The sequence below is a fragment of the Microtus oregoni genome, unplaced genomic scaffold (assembly GCF_018167655.1).
Source record: "Microtus oregoni isolate MIOR12 unplaced genomic scaffold, Mior012 000060F_ref0000265, whole genome shotgun sequence".
NCBI classification, from domain to species: domain Eukaryota; kingdom Metazoa; phylum Chordata; class Mammalia; order Rodentia; family Cricetidae; genus Microtus; species Microtus oregoni.
Genome location: NW_024543870.1, coordinates 4,003,820 through 4,027,216, shown reverse-complemented (window position 1 = coordinate 4,027,216; position 23,397 = coordinate 4,003,820). Strand labels below are relative to the sequence as shown.

At 46.1% G+C, this 23,397-nt stretch overlaps 1 protein-coding gene across 1 annotated transcript in view; it reads left to right on the top strand.

The window, feature by feature from the left end:
• Pde11a (phosphodiesterase 11A) overlaps positions 1–14,392 on the top strand; it is a 278,269-nt gene extending 263,877 nt beyond the window's left edge. Inside the window, exon 20 of the mRNA XM_041639781.1 lies at positions 13,927–14,392. Coding sequence (XP_041495715.1) covers positions 13,927–14,085 — 159 coding nt within the window. The 3' untranslated portion in view covers positions 14,086–14,392. The remainder of the gene's footprint in view (positions 1–13,926) is intronic.
• The last annotated feature ends 9,005 nt before the right edge of the window (positions 14,393–23,397 follow it).

Sequence of the window (23,397 nt, the reverse complement as noted above, 5' to 3'; positions counted from 1 at the left end):
CCCCACCATACAGGAAATGGCCACTGAAAGGAGAGGGGATTTCTGTCGCCAACATCCTCCACCTAAAGCAAGGCATTCCTCCGGGGTGCTTGGGTCTCAGTCTCCCTAAGTCTGGCTTATTGGGATGTGAAAGTTTGGTGACTCCCCCTTGTCGTAGGAGCATTGCTTGCTGATGGGAGGAAGAGCCTCTTGTAAGCTAACATAAGTATATGCACCCATGCATGCGTCTCGCGCCCACGCCCACACACACATGCATGTACACGCACACACACATACACACATGCACACACATGCACACGGACACACATGCATACACGCACACACACACACGTGCACATGCACTCAAAAATCATCAGAGTTGCATTGCACCCACTTATTACCACCATTAATTAGTCTCTGACTCTTTGGGAGACTTCAAACACGTGTTTGTAAAAAGAGTAAATGCTGAGAGCATATTCTAGAATCTGTTCTTGGAGCACTGCAGCGCTGTCCTCAGAACACAATTCATGCTAAAGGCACAGATTTGCAGCTATGTCTGTCTCCTCCACAGACACCCTCTGCATTGGGGTCTCTCAGATTCAAGGCCCATGAGAAAAACATGGTTAAGTAAGAAAACAGATATTTGCAGCTACCAAACTCAAAAACGTTAATGGTCCCTTTTACACGTTGAATTTTGAGGGAAAAAATGGATTTTATGTATTTCTATAAAAGCTCAGGTGGCCTAATTTTATTGGAAAACACTCTGATGTGTAAAAGGGTGGATTATTACCATGTGGCTACATTTTAGTTACATGTCCCAACTGCCCCTTCTATGAAGCCCCATTCATCAAAAACTGCAGCTTTTGGGTCAGCAACCACTCCTGCCCAGTCAGGAGTTGCCCTCACAATGAACATGATTGATGAGCTACCAGACTGCTCTGAAAACCCAGCCACCAGGATAACCCGGGACCCTGTCCTAGAGGGGCTCATTAGAACAGAAGGCACTGTTCTCTGTTTCCATTCACGGGAGCTGTCCCTCAGCTGGCCTGTCAATTATCCCTCACGGCCCGTGCTTTATCTTTCCAAAGCAAGGTGGAGACGCGCTGAAGATAAAAAGATTCATTGTCTACACCTAAAGTTTTGACATGGTGTAGAGGTGGCCCTCCTTATTGAACTTCAATAGACCATCAGGGATTCTTAAACAACCCCCTTGGAAAGAAGGGGTGCCCCTCTGTTGTTGGCCCTAATAAGATGGGAAGTGGTTTGTGTGGCCAGTTAAGATCCCAGATAAGAAGATATTATGGGCTTTGTACCCAAGCAGGACTGACCGTGCCAGTTGAGGGTTTATGAACCTGATTTCTCTGGTGTTGGATGCATAATCTCCATAAACAGACCCAGTGAGACTTGCTCACTACACGGCTGTGGTGTTAAATCAGCAAAGATACAGTGCTCCTGGCCTGGAAGTCAAGATCCACCAGTTACTCACTAGCTCATCACCCACTCTAGAACAGCAAACAGTGGATGCTCCAGCACAGGCTACAACCGTCCAGCTTGTCGCCGTGCGGTTCCCACCATGTCCCATAGATGCGGCTCGTCCAGCTTGACGCCGTATGGTTCCCACCATGCCCCTTTGTCCCATACAGCCTGACATTATGGAAATAGCAATGCTTTCATCCTGGGAGTCTAAATTTCTTGCCTCATTAATTCAGAATGTTAATGTCATCCTGAATATCTTTTCCCGCAAAGAAATCCCCCCGAGCATATAAAGAAGAAAGCAAAACACATCACTGTGGGGTCAGAACAGAAATGGAAGGAAGAGCTATATGTTGACTTTCACATGCACCGGCAATCCTCTCCAGCCCCAGGAAGATAATGCTCTCTTTGTGAGTTATCACTGCTATCGTAATTAGCTGCCAGGATATTAAACACAGGAACCATGAGCACCATCTCCAGGTATACCAAGGGTTGGTGATGCCCCTACGATTCCAGCTGCCGATCTGAATCACGCTTGCTCTGGATCCTGATAATGCTTTTGTGCGAAGCATTATCCCTGTGGCGGGTCATCTCTACTCTTCTTTGGATGACTATCTCCCATCATTTAGATTTGAAGATCTCCAGTCTCACGGACATGTACACGCACACATGCACACGCCTGACAGCAAGCTTTCGTTTCTGCAAACCTCTCACCTAGCCAACGTGTCATTGCTCTGTAATAATACCACACGCAGAAAAATCATTCTCCCAGTTGGACAAAGCCATCCACCCTACGATAAACACAGTGTAATACTGAATCCGTACAAAGAGGAAATAACTGGCAGTGGGTTTTCCTTTCCGAGTTCACCTGGATCACGCTAGGCTCAATGACTGCCAGCAGCTAGCTAGCTGGCCCCTTTGTGCCCCCTTCCCTAAGAGCGGCCATTGTGCTGTCTCATTGACTGTGCCACCAGAGGGAGCTGACATCCTCCTCCTGTGCCTGCCAGGCCCACAAATCAGAACAGGTTGAAATTGTTCAACCTCCTAAGAAAAATGGCCCTCTCTGCTAAGCAGGCTGGGGCTCAGGAAAAGGGCAATACCTGCCACTTCGTCTGGACTCTAACTTGAAGTGGGAGGGGCTGCTGGGTGAGTGTCAGCACCGTGTGTCTATACTGAGAAAGGTGGGACACCCAGAAGCCAGCCACCAGTTCAAAGTTTTTGGGGAGACCTAAGGATAGAAGAGAATAAAGAGCGAAGGTTAAGAGTGCCCAAATTAGTTCGGGCAGTAATGGGATTTAGTGGCCCATGTGGCTCGGGAGCAAAGAGGAGCCGTATAGGTGTATAGTGTGCCTGGCGGGGGATGGGGTGGGGGAGGGGTGCCAGAGGCACATGCCCTCTTCCCTACCTGCCCTGGCGGAGTTCTAGACATCGTGATACTTGGATAACAATGTCTTCCATCTGTTGGGGTGTGTGCACATGACAAGTCGGTATCTGTGGGTTTTCCTACTGGATGGTGGGTGCTGCACACCGTCCTCTGGGAGGAGAACCTAGACCACTCTGATGGCTTGCTCTGCACACAATTTGGACCTGGCTAAAGAGTAGTCCAGTGGTTAGCTTTGAATGGATTAGAAGCCCAGGCTCTTAAGTCACAACTGTGTCATTATAGCTATTACTGTATCATAATAAAAGGGGGAGGGGTTTCCAGGTTAAATTCTGTGAATGTGCTGACTGACTTGGCGTGGGCCTCAGGCACATTCCTAAACAGATCATTGGGATAGTCCTATGGCCAGCCTGGAGAAGAGGGGTTCATGGGATTGGTTCTGGACTCAGGGAAGTGTGGTACGCCAGTGTTAGCTTCTGCTGTCTGTGAGAGTTTTTATAACCCATGGCTAAGAAAAAAAAAAGTTAAAAAAAAAAAAAACCACACACACTCATGTGCATGAACACACACACAAACACCTCTTTCTCTCTCTGTCTCTCTCTTTCTCTGTCTGTCTGTCTCTCTCTGTCTCTCTCTCTGTCTCTGTCTCTCTCTCTGTCTCTCTCTCTCTCTCTCTCTCTCTCTCTCTCTCTCTCTGCAGGAGAGCAGTTTGTTCAACGATCAAAGCGATTAGAACATCCTGCCATCTTCACAGACCTAACTATGACATCATCCATATTCTGCCACTAATACAGATAAAAATAACCTAGACTAGCCCGTCTGGACTGCTAAGCTATGGCGCCTGCACAGGCATGACGAGACCTAGAGCCTCTTTATCTTCTTTAGCGCAAGGCTGCCTTGTTAAAGTGTCCCTCACCATCACAAGTTAGCCACTGTAGCTCCAGCCATTAAATTAAAGTTCCAACAATGGCAAAGAGATAGGGATAAAAGCAGGAGGAGGAGAGGAGGAGCCCCTCCCAGCTGACAGTGAGCCTTTCAAGCTTGTCCCTGAAATTCTGCCTTATGAATTCTGCTTACATCTCTCTGACCACTGATAAGTTCAAGGAAGGCTAAAATGCATACCGGACAGGCAGCTTGCAAACGCTGCTGGAAATGCCGCACTGCCAACAGGACAAATGACTGTGTCCCCAGGTGGGGCAAAGGTTACAAGGCCAGACAGAGTCTTGTGGCCCTTTCACCCAGGCCGCAGAAGAAGGACAAACAGTAGATAGCGCCCTCTCTCTGTCTGTCTCTCTCTCTCTCTCTCTCTCTCTCTCTCTCTCTCTCTCTCAGCTGCTGTAAGCCCACTGAGTCAACTGTGTGAGTCGTGGCCTCTACAGGGGCTTGTTTCCGTCACCAAATGTCAACTCCATAGCTTGACAACCTTTGAAACTGTTCCTGCCCTGCAGGGTGACCTACCTCCCTCCCTCCCTCCCTCCCTCCCTCCCTCCCTCCCTCCCTCCCTCCCGTGAGTCTGAAGCCGCTGCAGAACTAGGGTCAGTTGAGGACACTGACGGGGAAATTATATGCTTTGGGACTGACAGACAGGACCCACCTAGGAATCCATTTTTCTTTTCTAACTCTACTTTTCAGGGTTGCTCCACACAAAAACATAAGCTGACACCACCGCTGTGGTCATTGGTGACTAGCGTGGACTCCGCATTCAAAAATCCGTGTACAAACCCCAATACTGTTTGCCCCGGGCAAATTTTGTAACAGTTCAGGGCCAGCAACTTCTTTGCTGTTGTTGCTGTTGTTTGGGGTGATTTTTGTTTTGTTGGATTTTTTGTTTGTTGTCTATAAAATGGGAGAATAGGGATGTATCTCCTGCTGCTTGAATTGAGGACTTAATGAGGAAAAACTCTGGGAAGCATAGACGCAGGACCCGACAGTGCCGCATGTGTGCAGATGTAAATATTGAGTCTTCCTCTCCAGACTTCTGAAAACTATACAAATACGTGCTCTAAGGCTGGTGTTCAGTGAAAACATTTCCTTCCAGAAGTCTGGTTTGCTTCTGTGCTCAGCACCGTTGTTTGATTGTCTGCTTTTCCAAGTGTGGTTTAAAGCTGCTGGGAGCCTCGTATGGTAGTTAATACATTATCTTAAGCAATTTAATGCAAATTAATTTTTACACAACCTTGAGTTTCAAAAGCCATTGGACTAGGAAGGGAAAGAGTGATGCTTAGGAGGCTGTTTGCTGTCTCCATCTGGACCCTGGAGCGGCCCCATCTGCTCTCATGGGTACCACCAGCTCTCAGGAGCTCCCCTTCCAAACAGCATGCGGGACCTTTAAACTCGAGAGCTCGCCTGAGTGCATGGAAAGACAGGTGCTTCGGGTTTTCTAGGAAACATAAGGGGATTAGTTGGGCATTTCAAAGTTCTGGTTTGACATCAAGTTTATAGTGTGTTTTATTTCTGAATTTCTTTCTCTCTCATGATCTGATAGGGTCATGAGAATGGCAAGTCTCAATCTCTCGGAGGGTTTCTCAGGCTGTGGGCTTGTTCCGCAGAGTACATTGGCACTCAGTGGGAGCCACTAAATGGTTCAGGAGGAAATGGCAAGCTTGAGACCCTTTGAAAGCTGATTGGACTGGAACGAACGGGAGGCAGGGAGACTAGTTAGGGCGCTATCACAGAGTTCAGATGGAGGAGGCGCTGTAGCAGCAACAGAAGAGCGGGGTACAGAGAGCCTTTGGAAGGGAGGTGAATAGACTGATGAGTTCGGCATGCCAGTAGGAAGAGCGGTGCTGCAAACCTCCGAGTGGAACCACAGCACGGATGGCTGCTCTCAGCTCCAGAGAGAGTGGCCTTGGGAGCAGATGGAGGTCTCAAGGAAGGGGAAGAGTTCAGCCACACATGGTCAAGTCACTGTGTCCTGCCATGACAGCACATGGGACAGGAGTGGCTTGAATACAACTCATGGCCAACAGGATCACTGCAAAGTGGCGGGACCAATCTGAGGCTGTCTCTGTTAACTCATCAATAATCTTCACCTCTGGAACCTAGAAGCTCAGCGGTTCGCTAGTCTAGACGTTCAGACTTGCTACCACCCTTGGCGACTTCCTTCCAAAGTCACACTCCATAAATAGTGTGTTTCTCAGAGACACTCTCACTCCCGTGACTCCTCAGTCGTGTGAACCCGAGAGAATCTGCAGGCCTGCCACTGCTGGCGTGCCCCTAGCCCCTCCTGCTGGAGGTCTGGGTGGCGACGTCAATTGCACAGAGTGTCTACGCTTTTCCATTTCAAAACCCCAGTCCCCAAAGGACCCCCGAGATCTTCTCCCACAGAGGAAACGATCGTAGTTGCAGAGCGATGCTGCAACACAGGGCTGAGATGAGCGCTACCTCCAACCGCCATTTTACCAAAAACCCAGGAGGCAGGGATGTAGCCTTGCCGAACCCGCCCTGGGCTCAACTCCGGGCGATTACAAAGGGGACGGTATTTTGAAAAGCGCTCTGATTTCTTTCTGTTCCTGAAACTGTCTCTCAGTTTCTGGTGGTTCTCCTTCAGAAGGTGCTGGTAAGAAATGGCAGGAAAGGCTCTCATGCTGCTAACAGTTTGGAACTGTCATTCAACAGCAATAATCCTCATCCCAGAAAATGAATGACCAGCTCGGAGAGCTTCCTCAGTCAGATACCATTAAAGTGCTGAGGATAAATCTGGGCATGTTCAGATGCGAAGCCTGGCCTGGCACAAATTTGGTTTCTCTTGGTGCCCTTCTAACAGTGGAGCGACAGCCACCCACTGGGCAGAGCGGTTTCTGATGTTTCTAGCAGCAAACCGGGCTCTTTGTTCACTCTTTTGTCCCGCATCTTCTTGTCGAGATCCTAGAAGTGACTGCGGTCAACTGGAGATACGCAGCAAGCCCCGGGGGTAGCAGGTATAGATCACGGCAGTGGGGGAACCCAAGGATGTACTGACTGCTGGCAGCTCAGGGAGCCGCACCGTGAGCACAGCTCCCTGCTCGTCTGCAGGTGGAGCTGCTAGGTGTGTTTGTCTAGCAGGACTGGGTAGCAGGTGGGAACAGGCCAGCCTGTCTTAGCCACTCTTAACCAGCCATCGATCAGTGACCAGGAGAGAGGAGAGGCCACTATCTCCTGAGGTCACTGTAATGGGAACTAGATATTTAAACCTAAATAAACAAACAAAGCCGAAGGGCTCATTTTCTGTGCAGAGCCCATGGAGTGGCACAGTCATCAGTCAGCTTCCCGTTACCATAGCAAAGCACCTCCCATTATGGCAGGGAAGGCAAGGTGGTGAGAACGCAGCTGTCTGGTCATTTGTCCACATCTGGAATCAGAGAGCTCAGATTCACAACAGAGTAAACCCTTCTTAAGTTGCGTCTCCCAGATATTTCATCGTAACAATGACAAAAGTAATGTGCACATAAAATTCATAATGTCTACTAAATTCTAATATTTAATATAGAATTACCAGGCATCCAAAGAAGCAAGAAAATTTTGATCCATAATACTAAAAAAAAAAAAACTCAACCAGTACACTTATAAAAGAGAGAAAAAATGTTTTTTAAAAGCTTATAGAGACATCAATCTGTGATCCGATGAACCTTTGCTTTGGGTCTCTGGTGGGGGTGCCAGAAAGCAGGAACATATGGCCAAGCACACCCAAGCTGAGACCACTCAGGTTGGCATCCTCAAGACATCCTCTTTCCAGCTGTCCTTGGTCTATAACAGGAATGCCCTTTGCTCAACAGCAGGGGCCCTCTGCAGTGGGTCAAGACACCTGGTTTCATGAGAAGACCTGGTAGTCATCCTCACCACTGATGCAGACCACGTGACCCCTCCACTCCTCACCCCAGCACCAACAGCTACTTCTGTCATTGTGAGCCTCTCACAGAAAGTGCAAAGCCTGCGTTCATCATCCATTCCCATGAGTTTCCGACTCATTGGCTAAGAAGGGGACGTTCAACCTCATCTGGACAGGGGCGACCACCTCGGAGGCTACACACACAAAGAAAAGATGGTCATATTTGAAAGCACTAAAAATAAGATGCAAAAGCACTTTAAGTATGAAAGCTACGATTGGGGATCTAGATGACACACTTCAGTCTGCAAACAAAGGAGGAGGACGGGAGGCTGCTGAGAGAAGGCCAAGCAGGACTTGAACGGTCGAGGAGGACGAGTTGTCTCAGGAGGGACCTGCCACACAGTGCTTTAAACCAGGAAGGCTCGAGTAAAGACCCCTCAGTCTCTCCCTGTGTGATGACAGGCAAGTCATTTGACCTTGATGAGTGGCAATTTCCTTACCAATAAAGAGACGATGAAGGGACCTACCGTACAGAATTGCCGTGATGCTTCCGTGAGACAATGGCGTCACACCCCTAGCCCCGTCCTAGTGCAGGGGATGCTCATTGTATAAACCCGCTGTCTCTTCTTCGTAAATGTCATCAGAAAAGGTAAAGGGGAATGCACCACCCAGCCAAAGGAAGGCGTCCTCCCTTCTTTTGCTAGCAGAAATACTATAAGGGCTCACACCACATGTTGGAGGCATGGTTCTGTTAAGCGCTGTGGGTCTTGGCTGGGGTGAGTCTGCAGACATCTGGCAAAATATTTTATTTTTTAGCTGTTTTGGGTTGCCATGACTTAGGCAATGGGGTGGTGGTACTATTGCTGGCTTCTAGGGTGTTCTATAAAGTGCAGCCAACACAGAAAGTATTCATCTGACCCCGAACACCATAGTAACGAGATGGAGACACTACAATAGCCAGTTTCTTCCATTACCCACAGAACTGATCCGAGCAGTCCTTTCTTCTAGGTCTTAGTTTTCCTCGCTGATGAACTAACAGCAACACAGATGATAATGATTTGGCCCTCATAAGGCCCTTGAGAAAGTTAGCGTGCCTGAAGCAACACAGCCTGGCACAACGTAGGCCTTCTGGAACACGGAATATGTGTGGTAGCAGTAAAAGTCAGTGAGATCAGCAGAGAGATCAGCAGAGGGGTGGAGCCAGAGCCATGGGAAAGCCGGAGAGAGAATCAGGTGTGAGCTGATGCAGCCATTCACCAGCGGATAAGAAACATTCTACAGCAATGTGTTTCCGTGAAGTTTAGGAGAGAGCGAGGGCCCCGTGTACACACCGGCAATTGGATCATAGAGAGAAGTCCAGATCTCTGTGTTCTTAGCTGTATCCACTCTCTTTCCAAGGCCTTAATTTAAACAATAGTTAGAATCTGTATTTTCATTCTCTTGCTAGCTTGGTTAATGTAAGCCTCTTGTTCTATATTGTAGATGATGTTTCTATGTATTGATTTAACAGAATCTATCAAAATGCAAATTCACATACTCTGACCCAGAAATACTAATTCTACAATTTGACCGTCTGGTGGTCTTCATCTACAAAATGGCTAAGCACGGGATATCCTTGACACCGTTACTTAGAATGGCCAAATAGAAACACCTAATTTCCATTAACAGCAGGGAACTAGCTTGACAAATTTGACAGCTGAAAAACATTAGGTAGACAAAAAAATATCTTGTGTTTTACTTATACAGGTAAAAATTTATCTTGTGGCCACACAAACAGCTGATCATATCTATTGATAAACAGTTGGGGCAGTGTAGAAGCCAGACTTTACCTTGTACCTCTGTGCCCTTGTCTATCCCTTGAGCTATGAGAATGCTACTTATTGAGAATATAAATAAAATATAGACTAAACTACACGTGCTTGCCATAAGAAAGCCAAACAGTGGAGTGTGACTTGCAGAGGCAGGAAGGAGGAGTCCCTCAGCCACCCAGACTGCTAGGTGTAGGGTATGTCCCCTCATGCAAAACTACCGCAGGTGCTCCCGATGGGTCGAGAGAGTGCCAGTGGGGTCGATAAGGTTGTCCCAAGAGACAAGGTGTGCATTCCAACTTGTAGGTACAGTGGTTTTCACAGGATCAACACAAGAGTCATGAGTCCTGCACGGGACTGGAAGAGTCTGGTCTAAAGGATTAGGCCCCTGGGAATAAGTTACATGGTCATAGACTTGAGCTCAGCACAAGAAAACAATATTCTAAAGTCAAACAATAAGAATAAAGTGGACCTTCTTGAGAGGTAGTGTGCTCATTGCTCCTGGGGGCACAGTCACATGTATACCACAAGGAAGTCGGGCATCCTGTGGCTGATGCAACCACCCATGAGTCCTTTGTAGGTGACAGTCCCCTCTCTCTACATAAGGAAGTACTGACTTTCCCAGAACCATCAGGAATTACCTGCTGGTGACCAGCCTTCGGGAACATCCACTTCTCTGTATGTAGTACTCCTGCTCACAGGGCCTGGCTGGCAGTCCCCGGCAACCTTGGGACTTAACTTTGCAGATTCCCCTTTCTCTGCAGATATACCACTAGCTCCTTGTCCTTGCACCCAGCCGCATTTATGTGGCAAGTTTATAGTATCAAAGCAATTCCTCCAGACTCGTGTTTTACTGCCTTTGTCTAGAATCAACACTTGTGCTAAGGGAAATGATTCCACCTGTGGTGATCCTGCCTCAGGAGGAAGCAAGAAAAGGGGAATTCTGAGAAACAGGTATCTTTCCCCGGCCCCAGTGTTTCGCTGCACACAGAGGGAGCAGAGGAAGAAGAAAGGAGACGATCGAGGAGGGAAAGTGTTTGGGGCTAAGCCAAACAAGCTTAAGTGTTTCAAAGAATAAATTGGCGGAGTAATTCGGATCATGGGCAGGTGCTAGGAATGTAATTTAGTAAATGCTCGGGAACCTGCCAAAGAAGAGAAAAATGTGTTGCTTTTGAGATCATTTCCCAGCAGCTCCATAAAAGAAAACTGATTACAGGAATTTAATAAGTAAAACAGAGCCAGAAATAGTGTGATCAAATGAGTTTTTAATTACATTTCAAGCAGAAAAAAATTTCAATTTGTGCTCCTGGGATTAAAAAAAAAATAAGTTCTAGAGAAATGCTTTTGTAGCAGGAAAGAACATATCCGCTAATTTCCATAGCAATGACAGTAGTCCGTTCATTGATCAGAGGAAAGAGGAGCCCGTGCCAAGACACGCTAAACAAGATCGCTGCTACACACTTTTGTCAGAAATAAATAAATAAACAGACAGACAGATAAACACTGAGCATTGAGCAGGAATTGGGTATCTGCATTTTTCTAGTGGAAATAAAGGGAATTTTTAATTTTAAAATTTAATCACTGGGTTATTATGTTGCTTTGGTTTATTTGTATATGAAATAAATGGTACATCAGATTTTAAATGAGATGTTTCTAGTGAGTGTGACAAAGGTCACTGGAAAGAAGACATACACTCATACATGCACTCACTGACACACACACTCACTGACACACTCACACTCACTGACACACACACGGTGCGATGGGGATGGATGAGAATAACTATTACAGGGCATCGATGTGCAGAGGAGTCACCTCAACCAGCAAGAGTCTCTCTGTCCATTCAGGTCTGTTAGGGGATCTGTCAGGTTTACTGGCAGGGTGGTTCAGGTGTGTTTAGGGAAGGACACTCCACCGTCTATGGGACATGCTGTTCTTCAGATGAGGACTTTGCTGCAGGCCACTCCTTAACCACGGGGCACACCTAGACGGTACTTTCTGGAAGATGTGCAGGAACTACTGTGGTTTTATTCTCAGTTCAACTTTTGTCCCCTTGTGATGAATGGGGCCAACCTGCAACTTTCATGGGACCAAGGTTTTAATCCCTGGCCTCAGAAGTGGGCTCACCTAAAAGATCATCTTTCTAAAGACAAGTACATCTGCAGCCCCAGGCTCATTCCTTTAGGGTTGCATAGGGGAAAGTTGCTATGGCAAGCCAGTTAGCAACACTCCCCCATGGTCTCTAGTTCAGTTCCTGCCTTGGCTTCCCTTAATAATGAACTGTAACCTATAAACTCGCTCAACGTCTGAGGCCAGCCTAGTCTATACCATGAGTTTTAGACTGGCCAAGGCATGGTAAGACACTGTCTTTAAAAAAAACAACAACAGCAAAAAGATGGACTGTCCCCGTATTTCCATTTTTCTACTGCTGAATTTTGAACACAGGGTTTTCCACAGATGAGACAAAGATTCTACCACTGAATGACACCCTTTATTTCCTTTTCTCAAAAATAGGATTGTCTAGAATATAAAAGGACTCCAAGACCCTTTACTATGTATGTCCTATATGAATGATTTTACTCATATTTATTATTTAGTTATTCACATGTAGATACTGTAAAAGATGTTTTTGCTAATTGTATTTTACTGGTTGAATATGTTGAAGTCTTTCATAATAAGCAGTAAGACTTATTCCAATGCAGAGGAAGAGAAAGACAAAATATTAGGATGAAGTTTACTGCTCAGAGGGGGAGTACTTGTCCTGCACGAGGCCTTCAGTTTGATCCCTAACACCACAGGAAAATAAATAAATAAAAAGCCTTTAACATAGAGAAAAAGAACTCTAAACTTTTAATTTTACAATTTAAGTTTAAAAAAAAGTTCCAATGGAACAGAGAATCATGAGGTTTTCCCAGATGGGCAGGGTGTTCTCTATGCCCCTCTGGCCTGTAAGATGTTTATCTACTGATATTTAGCCTGAGCCTTCTGAATCCATTCTTACCCTAGTTCATAGGTAATGTCTTTGGCCCATCCCATAGTACTGCATTTCTGGGTGGACGGATTCAAAAGCTACAGAAGGCTCATGTGCATCCAATTCAGATGAGACAGCGTGCTGTAGGGTTCCCATGCCACTGCCAGGGGCCAACCAGGGCTTCTGAGGTCAGAAGTCATTCACACCACTTGAAAGTAGGGACCTCTTCTCTTAAAGAGGGTAAATTAAATGCAGAAGGAAGTATTTAGAAGAACTGGCTCTTGGGCAGTTAAGGACCCTGAAGCGTCAATTTCACGAGCCTGGTGATCCGTCTGCCCCAGCTGATCACTGCTTACGTTTCCACTCTCACCTTCCCCACGCCTCTCCATTACTCTCTTCCCCGCCCCTTTCCCTTTGTCACTAGAGTGAAAACAGGTGTTTGCGTTAAAAGGCATAGAAGGTTTCAAAGGGCGTAGTTAGGAACACTGAGAAAGATAGGTAAGAGGGCTTGCAGCCAAGCTGACCAGCTATGAGGAAGGCAGGACTCTGGGAGACACATGAAGTCATGTCAGCAGGCTCCCATGAAGACATCCTCCCCCCCCCCCCCCCACACACACCCATAACAACACTCAGGGCCTTGCTGCCCGTTGACATCATTCGGATCTATGTCACTCCATGTTAATCTGTATGTTCAGCATGGCCACCGCACTTTTGCTTTTGGAAGATGAGCCCCTCTTGTTACCTGGTCTTTCTTACGTGGGAAAGTTCAGCAGGCACTGTGGCAGATGCTATTGTGATGTGGGATTCCCCTCTCTATGCTGTGAATCATTGGTTAACGAATAAAGCTGCTTTGGGCCTATTACAGTGCAGAGTAGGGCAAGGTGGGAATTCCAAGCAGATGGAGGAGGAGAGAGTAGGCGGAGTCAGAGAGAAGCCATGGAGCAGCCATGACGGATGCCAGACGGAACCTTACTGGTAGGCCCCAACCATATGGCGATACACAGATTAATAGAAATGGGTTAATTTAAGATGTAAGAACTAGCTAGCAATATGCATAAGCTAATAGACCAAACAGTATTGCAATTAATACAGTTTCTGTATGATTATTTCAGGTCTGGGCGGCTGGGAAATGAATGAGCAGCCTCTGCCAACACTATTGCAAAGTTATTTTTGAAAAATTTGAGTTCACAGTCTACTGATAGGTAAAACTCTCTCTGGTAGGCAAAGATACAGTTATTGATAGATAATAGTGGCATGCATTTTTGTCTTCTAGGTTTTTTGATGCACTTGTAAACACAGACAGTCTACAAGGTTGCCTGTCCCTTGAATAACACACAACCATCTTGTTTGTCATTCTCGGCACAGGTCTCAGAAGTAATTTGTGTTTACCTGGTAGCCATTTCCTTTTCTATACCCGGTTTCCACCCCCCTTATAAACACAAGGAGGAGGAGGATACAAACCCGTGACCAGGTTCCTCACTCTCCACCTTTTTCTCGTTTGCTTTAGGCCTTGGTGAAGGTCAACGCCAAACTGAAGCCAATGCTGGATTCAGTGGCTGCCAACCGAAGGAAGTGGGAAGAGTTACATCAGAAAAGACTGCAGGTCTCCGCCGCCTCCCCAGTCCCTGCGAGTCTCACCGTGGCGACGGGCGAGGATAGGATGTAAAGCACCCAGAGCCTCTGTGCGACCCTGCGGCCTGGAGGGTCCTCTGCAGCCTGAAGGATCCGCTGCAGCAGCCGCATCTTTCCGCTCAGGCAGTCCAAAAGTGCAGACTGTATAGACCGGACCCGGAAGCGCACCCGGAAGTGTGCTTGGTGGCAGAGGACTGGAAGGATGAAAGACAGAGGCCGGCAGAGAGCTTGACCCTCCACTTCCCATGATGAACCCACACTGCTGGATTTGGATCCATGAGCCTGAGGGCTATCAGCCCCACTCGTTCAGAGTTGAGGGGACACCGTGGTAAAAGTGTCGCTAACACTGCTTCACGTATGGCATTTTCCTGTCATGAGCATGTCCCTTCTTGGCAGGTCTTTGTTCCAGACAGTCCCAAGAATCCAGATTTGCATCTTAGGTGTTTTATTTCTGATGTGACTGTTTCTTAGTGATGCACCAGACCGTTGGTCTTGTTTGCCTGTTGGATGAGTCTCCCCCTTATGAGTACCAACTAACCCCAATCTTTTCAAAGGGTCCTCAGTAGGAACGCAGTGAGCTTGCTAATTGGAGGGTTACAGAATCTATAACCCTGGCAGTGAGATCACAGTTTTTTTTTTCAGTGTTTGAATTCAGCCTTCATTGTAGACCAGGCCTTTTCCTAAGAAGAATAGATTAATAAATTTATTCAAGCAAAGGGGAAGAGTAATTTACAGTCACGTGTACCACAGGTGATCTGTGAACACTAGAACTACTTCCAAGAGAGAGAGAGAGAGAGAGAGAGAGAGAGAGAGAGAGAGATTTTACAAGCGCAGAGGACCCCTGAGACTGAGGACGGACTAGCCTGAGGTGAAAAAGTTTGGGGATAAAATTTAAGGTACCTCAATTTTATATTTTTCCTTAAGTGAAAAAAAGAATATTCTAGAAAGGCCAGGTAATAACATCTACACAACCTATATCCTCTAGGAAGTCAGGCCTCTAACGGGTGAAAAAAACTGTTTTAAATGGATGTGGTGTCTACTAAGCTGCTTTGATGCCCATGTCACCCAAGACACTTGTGGAGAGGGTCCATCTTCACCGAAAAGCACTGGCCTTGCTGTCCTTAATTTTGCATCCTCAACTGGGTGGCTTTGGACAGGTTTCTCTGCTGCCCAAACTGAAATTACCCTAGTAGCTTACTTGCAGAAGTCTTAACCTTAAAATCGTTTGTGCAACAAACTTTCAAGGACTCCCCAGGACACAAGATAGCAGGTCTTGGGGGTCCAGCGCCTATAGGTCCAGGAGGTCCAGAGCCCACAGGTCCAGGGGGTTCAGAGCTCACAGGGCTTGAGGGTCTAGAGTCCACACAAATCATAGTCTCTTTGTTCACGTAATGGTGCTCCAGAGAGAGACTCTGAGCACTCTGAAAATCCCCGCAGATGTGAAACCTGAGAGCCAGCCCAGCTCTAAACAATCAAACATTTACAAAACATTTTTCCTTACTTTTACTGACCAGTATCAGTTATTATCAAAAAATAGTGGTCAGATGTTTGAAGCTGGGGATGGGGTGTCCTAAAATGAAGGTACCAAACAGGGAGTGGGATGATCTGGAAATCACCATGAGGAAGGCAGCTTTGTTATGGCAAGAAACACAATAAAATAAACGGGGCAAAGTGTGGGGCTAGAAGATAGGGACTAAGGTAGAGAGATGGCTAAGATAATGGCTAAGGAGTGAAAGTCAATCCAAACAAAGAAAAAAGGCAATTACAGTTCCCCCACTCTCCCAAATGAGGGTACAGAATCATGGCATCAATTGAGCAGGAAAGAGAGACAATTACACAGGGAGAATCTTGACAAAGGAGAAAAAGAAGGGCTGGGTGCACTAAGAAACAATGTTGCTAGCTGCCCTTCACATCTGTGTCTGCAGGGAAGGCTGGGGGGCGGGGGACACGAGCGCAGAAAAAAAAATGCTTCTGCAGAGCAGGTAAGAGGAGGCTGTGCAGATTTATGGATTTTATTAAGCCAGTTTTCTGAATCACTCTGCTATAAAGGCAAATAGCTTCTGCAGCGCTGTCTCCCTCCTTCAGGTGAGGAACAAAGGATGGGTGGAGTTAGGAAGAGACCCTAGTCTGCAGGATCGTGTGCAGGTGCTTCTGGGTACCGCACCACATCATCCCATACGTTTCTGTCTTAGACAGGAATGAAGAAGCAGTCCACATGAGGCTGCGGTGAGCCCACATCTGTTACCCGTCCTAACAATAAATAACCAGGAAAACGGACGCCAGTCCACCCAAAGCAGACAGTTTCAAGCATGTGCTTTCTGATACAACTGGACCCAGTGTCTTCCAGAGGCTGCTGGCAGCAGCGAGACAGCAGCCTCCCTCCTCCCTGAATGTTGATGCTACATATTGCTGAGGGGGACATAATTTATAGCACAAACCCTACGGCTTCCTCTAAGGTTGAGTTTTCCTCTCATCTTGCCTTTTTATTGGCTTCACTGCACGGTTGCCAATAGCAACATCCATCGGTAGCAAAGGGAGTTCAACAGCATTGCAATCTGCCAGACAGTGGAGCCCTGACAATGTCAACCATCAATCAAATGGTTGCTTGTAATTGCCTCCATCTATTTCTCCTGTCTCAAGGTATCTGTCCTATTGTGGGTCAAGATTCAGAAACTGCTGACTAATGTCTGGGGTCTGCTCCTCCATGACTGTGGAGAACTGGGAGAGATGGTGGTAGCCAAACCCTAGAGGTCAAAGGTTGGGATTTTTAAAGCCCTTGTAAAACGATTTCTTTCCCATGACCGTGAGTTATGTGGGATCCTAGACTCTGTTTCCAACACACAGAATGAGGAAACGTATCAATCCTTATTCTTCACTGTTGTTTCCTGTTGGAAAAAGGCATTTGAAATGTGAGCCCTCTTCAAAGGAAAAAAAAAAAAACTCAGACAAGATTGTCTGCTTCCTCAGGTCTCTTGGCACGAACAGCTGAGGTGACTCCATCCTCCTTTTGTATGAGATGTATTTTTTCAGAAACTCTATTTATCCATGTTAGTGAGCGTGTAGCTACTGCGTGCACAGCCCACAGCACAGCTGGTGATAGCGGTGGGGTGAGTGCATCTTGGCAAACCACCAAGGGGACCCACCAGTCCACAGCGGACCGGGTTCCCTCCTCGCTGGCTGCCAATGGGCCTACTATCTGGGGACCCTGCGGCACTTCAGGTTTCTATCTGTTAAATAAAAGCACCAGCTTTTATTCAGTTTCTGCATCCAGGGACCAAGCTATGCTGTGCTTTGCTTTGGAAACTTCATCCAAGTCATTCTCTTCTTTCTGCTTCTCAAATAAAATAGAAGCAAACCCGAGAGAGTCATCGTCTCACCGAAGACAGGGTAAACATTTACACAGAGAGGGAGTGGACCCCAAAACAACCTTCCTACAAAGCGTCGGAGACAGCTTCTAATGAATGTGAACAATACAGTCTCCAACACCTGCTCGGAAGTGGGTATCCTCCTGTTTCATAAAGAACAGCCTGAGATTATCTCATATCACTGAATCCCATGTGGGAATCATTAGTTTAGAAGTGAACTTGTAAAGGGAGCCAAGAAAGGCAAATATTGTACATGAGTTTTCTGTGTCTTGAAACCCGAAGGCTTGCATGCTTCCAGGTACTCCAGGTTTGCAAATATCTTGCATTTAAGATTTCAGCACTGTTTTTTATTAGTGCAGTAACAACAGTATGTTTCTGAATTCAGTTGCTTTTTCTGTATATCAAAATTTAGCGTACCTCAATGGCTTACGTCGTTAGACTGACTTTACTCCGTTTCCTTTGCAGCACAATCTTTTTCCAACTCATTTCTCTTACTGACCCTTGTGGGTTACAAAAAGACCAAAACAAATTACAATCTAACCTCACAAGTGCAGCAGGAATCTAAGCATGTTTGGATGAAATTCAAACATAAAGAGAAATGTGTTTTGGTGGGGAAAATGACAAAAAGATTCATTAAAGCTACTCAGTGTAACCTAATTTGGGACCCTAAACACTTTGCCCCGCCTCCTTTAGTGAATTCCTAATGTTTCACAGTAACAATCTAGAATCGTTATTCTATGATGTGTGTCTAGAGTGCCTAAGCCCCAAATTACTAAGAATTTAAAGGTTAAGTCCGGCTGCTAGAAGGCCAAAGTGTCACACACTTCCTAAGTCAACTGTGGGTCACAAACCCACCAGAGATCAAATATCAGATAGCTCAGACAGCCTGACATCAGATGTTGACATTATGACTCTTACCAGTAGCAAAATTACAGTTACGAAGTAGCAACGAAAATAATTTTATGGCTGGGGGTCACCACAACATGAGGAGCTGTATTAGAGGGTCCCAGCGTTAGGAAGGTTGAGAACCCTTGTCCTAAGAGAACAGTAGTAGAACGTGACTGGCCCATCCTAAAAGATGTGACTGGAGACGTACTTGAAGGGCCTCGGATTTGGCGGCGCCCAGCACTGTGCTCACTGTCTGTGTTACCCTGTCTCCCCAGCGAATGAGTTTGGGTTGTATATACTTTGATTTTGAATGGCCTTGCATGTTTGTGCATCTCTCAGCATCACTAAAGGCCAATGGTCATCTGTGTATCCACCTGTACCCATGTAACTGAATGTAGGCACCGGTGCAAACCGTGTGTTTTATGAAGTAAATGAGCTACATGCTGTGGGAAAAAAAAAAAAAGTATCTTCTTTGAGGCCATCATCTGTGTTCATGTCTGTGCATATGTGTGTTAGCGCGCTCGTTTTTCTTCTGCTTTAATGTGGATTTAGATCACATCATATTCAGAGCACCTTTAAAGAATAGCGCAGTGTGGAGGCAGAAGTCTAGTTTGCTGAGTCCGTCCCCTTGAAGGGCTGTTGCTTTCGCTGTTTTATTCTGATTTGCAATAATCTAAAAAAGAGTTCCTTACTGACTTGTTTCCTAATTATTGTTGTTTTACCCAAAAGAAGGGAACTACGTTGTCGGCTGGCTTGTGTGAAGCCCCTCTCTCTCTGTGAAGTTTCCAGGTTAACACTGTATTGTAAGAACACTTGGTAAAATGCTGCTTGGCCATGGCAGAAGCAACTACCCACGGCTTCGAAACAGACTGCTTTAAGAAAACGGAAGCTTCTTGTTTTTAATAAAATGCTTAATGTTTAACTAACATTCTGGAGTAATCTTTATGTCGCCGGCTGGAAAAACGACGCATGCATCCTAATACCTACTACAATTTAGTTCATTACCTTTGGTCGGTGCTGTCTGCTTGTGCGAGACCTATACTGGGACCTTGTTTTTAAAATAAAAGACTTTTCAAATTATTGAAGGTTTTCTGGAGGTAAGAGAATTCTGCAGCCAAAAGCTGGGTCCCTGCATTCAGTATGCATTGCTTAAATTTGCATGGGCAGTTAGACAAGATGTGTGTGTGTGGGGGGGGGGAGTGTCTTACACCATCGTGTCTGTTCTATTAGAACGAACTGCAACAATCCAAAGCCAATTCAAATGACGAGAGGAGGCAGCCAAGGAGAGAGGAAAGAGGCGCAGTATGGCCCTCTACTGGACAGTGTAAGCAATCGCCAGCGCTGCTTGCTGCAGCCACCAGTCTCTTTGTGTATTGCAACCTGCAATTATACAGTGAGTTGGAAATAAGAATCTCTAACCCACAGAAGGTCTGTGGGGATTAGTGTTGGAAGTTAGACAAAGTGGGCAAAAGCTCTGGGGCTTAGAGTAGCTTTTAGAAAGTCTGGCTGGATGTTTTACAAATTAGTATCCGCACTTTGCCTTCTCCGCTAATTACTTCTGTAAACCACAACACTACTGCACAGTCCAGATAGCATAATTTAGGTTAATTTAATGACACTTTAAACCTTAAAATACAAGCTACTTGATCAAATTCAAAGTCCATTCAAGGAAGAGATCTTGTTCAGACGCTATGGAGGTTACTCGGAAAGGCGAGCCCTAATCAGATGAAATGGCTCATGGCTCTCCCACTAAGCTTAAGGATCCCTTGTTGACTTGTATACAGATGGCCCCAAAGCTTCCAATCCTGAACTCAGAGTCAGTCAACGACGTCACAAGGTTGGCTTCCCTGTCCACGGTGGAGACGGAGTTGAGAAGACTAGAATGCTATGGGACTGAGCACCCAAACTGGCCACCCTGAAGTAAATGGTCAGGAACCATCAGGGGAAAGAAAATAGTAACTCTGCAAAGGGCTTCTTTTGCCAAGGAAAGTTCTTGCACACGGTTGTGTGTGCAACAGTTATGGAGTAACAATTTACCACCCGCAAATGAACACGTGCGTGGGGTAAGTACATTCCCAGCTAATTGTAAAAGAGACTGCTCAACACATCCTACATCTCATCACTTTGTGTTTTGACCAGAAGAACTGAAGTGTGCTAAGAACTAACCTGCTTAGTTCTTAATTCTTAGTTCTAATCTGCTTAGCTCTGACATGTTTTGCCTAAATCGAACTCTTCTTGGTAATCATGCCTCCCTTGATCTGTCAATCATTAACTCCTGTCCACATGTCTCCAGCACTTTATAAACACCCCTATGGGTCCTGTTCACCGAGGACGGTGTTGCAGATTTGCCTTTGCTATGTACTCCAGCTTTTCAAGACCCTATTGGAAACAAAAAAAAAAAAAAAATGATCTTTTTTTTTTATTCTTATCCACTGTGCAGAGTGAAAAAAAAAAAGATCTTTGATACTTCACAATATTCTACCAGCTTGCTTTCCATCATTCACTAAAGTACCTCCTTTCATCTCCCCCATCCATTAAAAAAAACACTGAGGCTGTTCCCCAGCTGCCTATCAGAGACCAAACCAAAGTCAGCTCTCACAGCAGTGGCCGCGGCCATGCCAGTCTCACAGTGGGACGGGTGTGCTCAATGCGTTTTGAAAATGATCCTGCCCTCCATCTGTCTGAGCCAAATGCCCTGCTCCTTTCGAGCCAGGCCAGTGGAGCAACTTCCTATGAAAGGAGGAGGAGGACACAGAACAGCCACCCTCCCATGCCCTTCAACTGCCCTGCTCACAGACAGGCACCAACACAGAGAGGAGAAACCCAGATGATCCCTGTAGCTAGCCAAGAAATGTGGGGAAAGCAGACAGTCCTTTCGTTTTTGTGTGTATGTGTGTGTGTGGGGGGGGTTCAAAGGATATTTGAAGGTGGATGGTTTCATAATGTTAAGCTACAGCTCTGCAAACAGAGAGGAACTGAAGGGATAAAGGGCATTTCTTATTTCCATGTTTACTCAATTTAGTACCAGCTTGTTAAAGATAACAGTCTTTGCATAAAGATTGTCAAATATTGAGTGTGAGTTTCCAAGGAACAAACGTCAGGCAGGCCACCAGTCATAGAGAAGAGGACACCCTGTATTCCTTAAGATTTGAGCATCAGAGGTCACCTTCCCCCACCACAGGCTTCACCTCAGAGAATACACCAGAAATCAGGGTGAAAGAAAGCTTGGGGTAGGGATATAGAAGGATTCCTTAGCTGCTTTCTGTGAAGATCTTCTGTGGGCAGAATCCTCTCCACAGCATAGGAGATAGGTCCATTTGTTCCTTCCTGCTCACTGGGCGCATTAAATGTTCCTTGTGTGATGGCACCCAAGAAGTCACACTGCTGCTGATTCCCAACAAGAGTGAAGTCAGGCATTCTATGATATGAGCGATTGGACACCCATTCAGGCCTTTTCCTTGTGATACTGGGTAACCAGGAAATATGCAACCTGCGCTGATCACTGCACATCTGAGCCGCAGTTGAGGCATGCAAGTCCGCAGCCTGCTGCCCACACCTGTTTAGTTGTGGTTTCTATTTGCAAAATGCAGTCTTTCCTCTCGTACACTTGGTTGCCCACACTTGGCAGTCCTTTCCCGTTACTGGAGACATGGGTACTGAAGTATCTGTCACTCACGGTTTCCCACAGAACCTAGTTCATTGTGACCATGGTTCAACCCTCTACAGTGGCCGGAATAAGACTGCCCCTCACAGACTCATATGTTTGAATACTTAGTCCCCATTGGTGGAACTGTTTGGGAAGGTGTGACATTGTTGGAAGAGATGTGTCACTAGAGATGGGCTTAGAGATTTCAAAGGACTCCTAGTGTCACACTCTCTGCCTCCATCCTGGAGATCAAGATGTGAGCTCAGTGGGGGTGATGGTGATGGACAGGATCTTCTGCTCAGAGCTCTGGATCAGGAACTCAAGCATGATATTTTTGTTGGTATTGTAGACCAGGCTGGCCTCGAACTCACAGAGATCTGCCTGCCTCTGCCTCCGAGGTGCTGGGATTAAAGGCATGCGCCACCCGCCTAAGTATGATTGTTTCTACAGGTTTGCTGTCGTCATTTCCGGGAGATACTTGCAAAGGCTTGATTTGATACTCTTGTCTATCCGCTCCGAGGTACGTGTTACATTGTCTGGAACAGTTCCCCAAGACGTTCTGCTCTGCCTGGGACTCTCATTGGAAATTCCAGCTAAGCCCCGTAATGGACTTCCCTAGTCGATTTCAACTGAATATAGGTAAGCCCCCAATTTGATTATATTCAATTATCCATCTGATGTTTCTATCTGCTACTTCATATTTATTGCTTTACTTTTGCTTGCAATGTTCTCAATAAACAGACTTTCAAAACCAAAACTGCCATTCTAGATCATCTTCTAGTTTTTACAGAATACATGGTCACTGTGCTGTTAAGCAGTACACACTTAAACCAGCACGAAATAATAATTCTAGAAGATTTCAAAGTTTTTAAAGCAAAAAGATCATTGTCTCAAAATAGTGTATAAGCCTCAAAAACCTTCATTTATGCCAGGCCCTGAGGCAGGGCACTGTCAGGCCACAGAGAGGAAGGAACATCCAACCGGCAAGCAACACGCCATTTTAACGATTAGGGAGAGTCTAAAACTCTCATTACAGAAATAAATGACTTTGGATGATCGTTTTCTATCTGAATACACAGATAAACAAAAACACATATAAAGGAATCAGATCCTGTCAAAAGTATACAGGGTTAAGCCGACTTGAAATGAAACTACAATTCCCAGAATGCAAAGCGCCGCTGACCCATGGGAAGTGAAAATGGCGCGTGTCTAGAGGAAAATTTATATGCCAAATTGCTTGAAGCAGCTTTCTATCCCTTCTCTCACTATTCTCTCTATCCAGTTTATACTCTTCTAACACATGAAAATTCAGGTATTATAATTATTGTTCGTCTTCGCATCTAACAGAGGCTTTCTATCTCATGACAACCCACGCACACCCCCGCATAAACTTCCACTTCCGGTTATCTAGTTGCCTTGGAAACTAGCACGCGCTATTTTGGCGGCC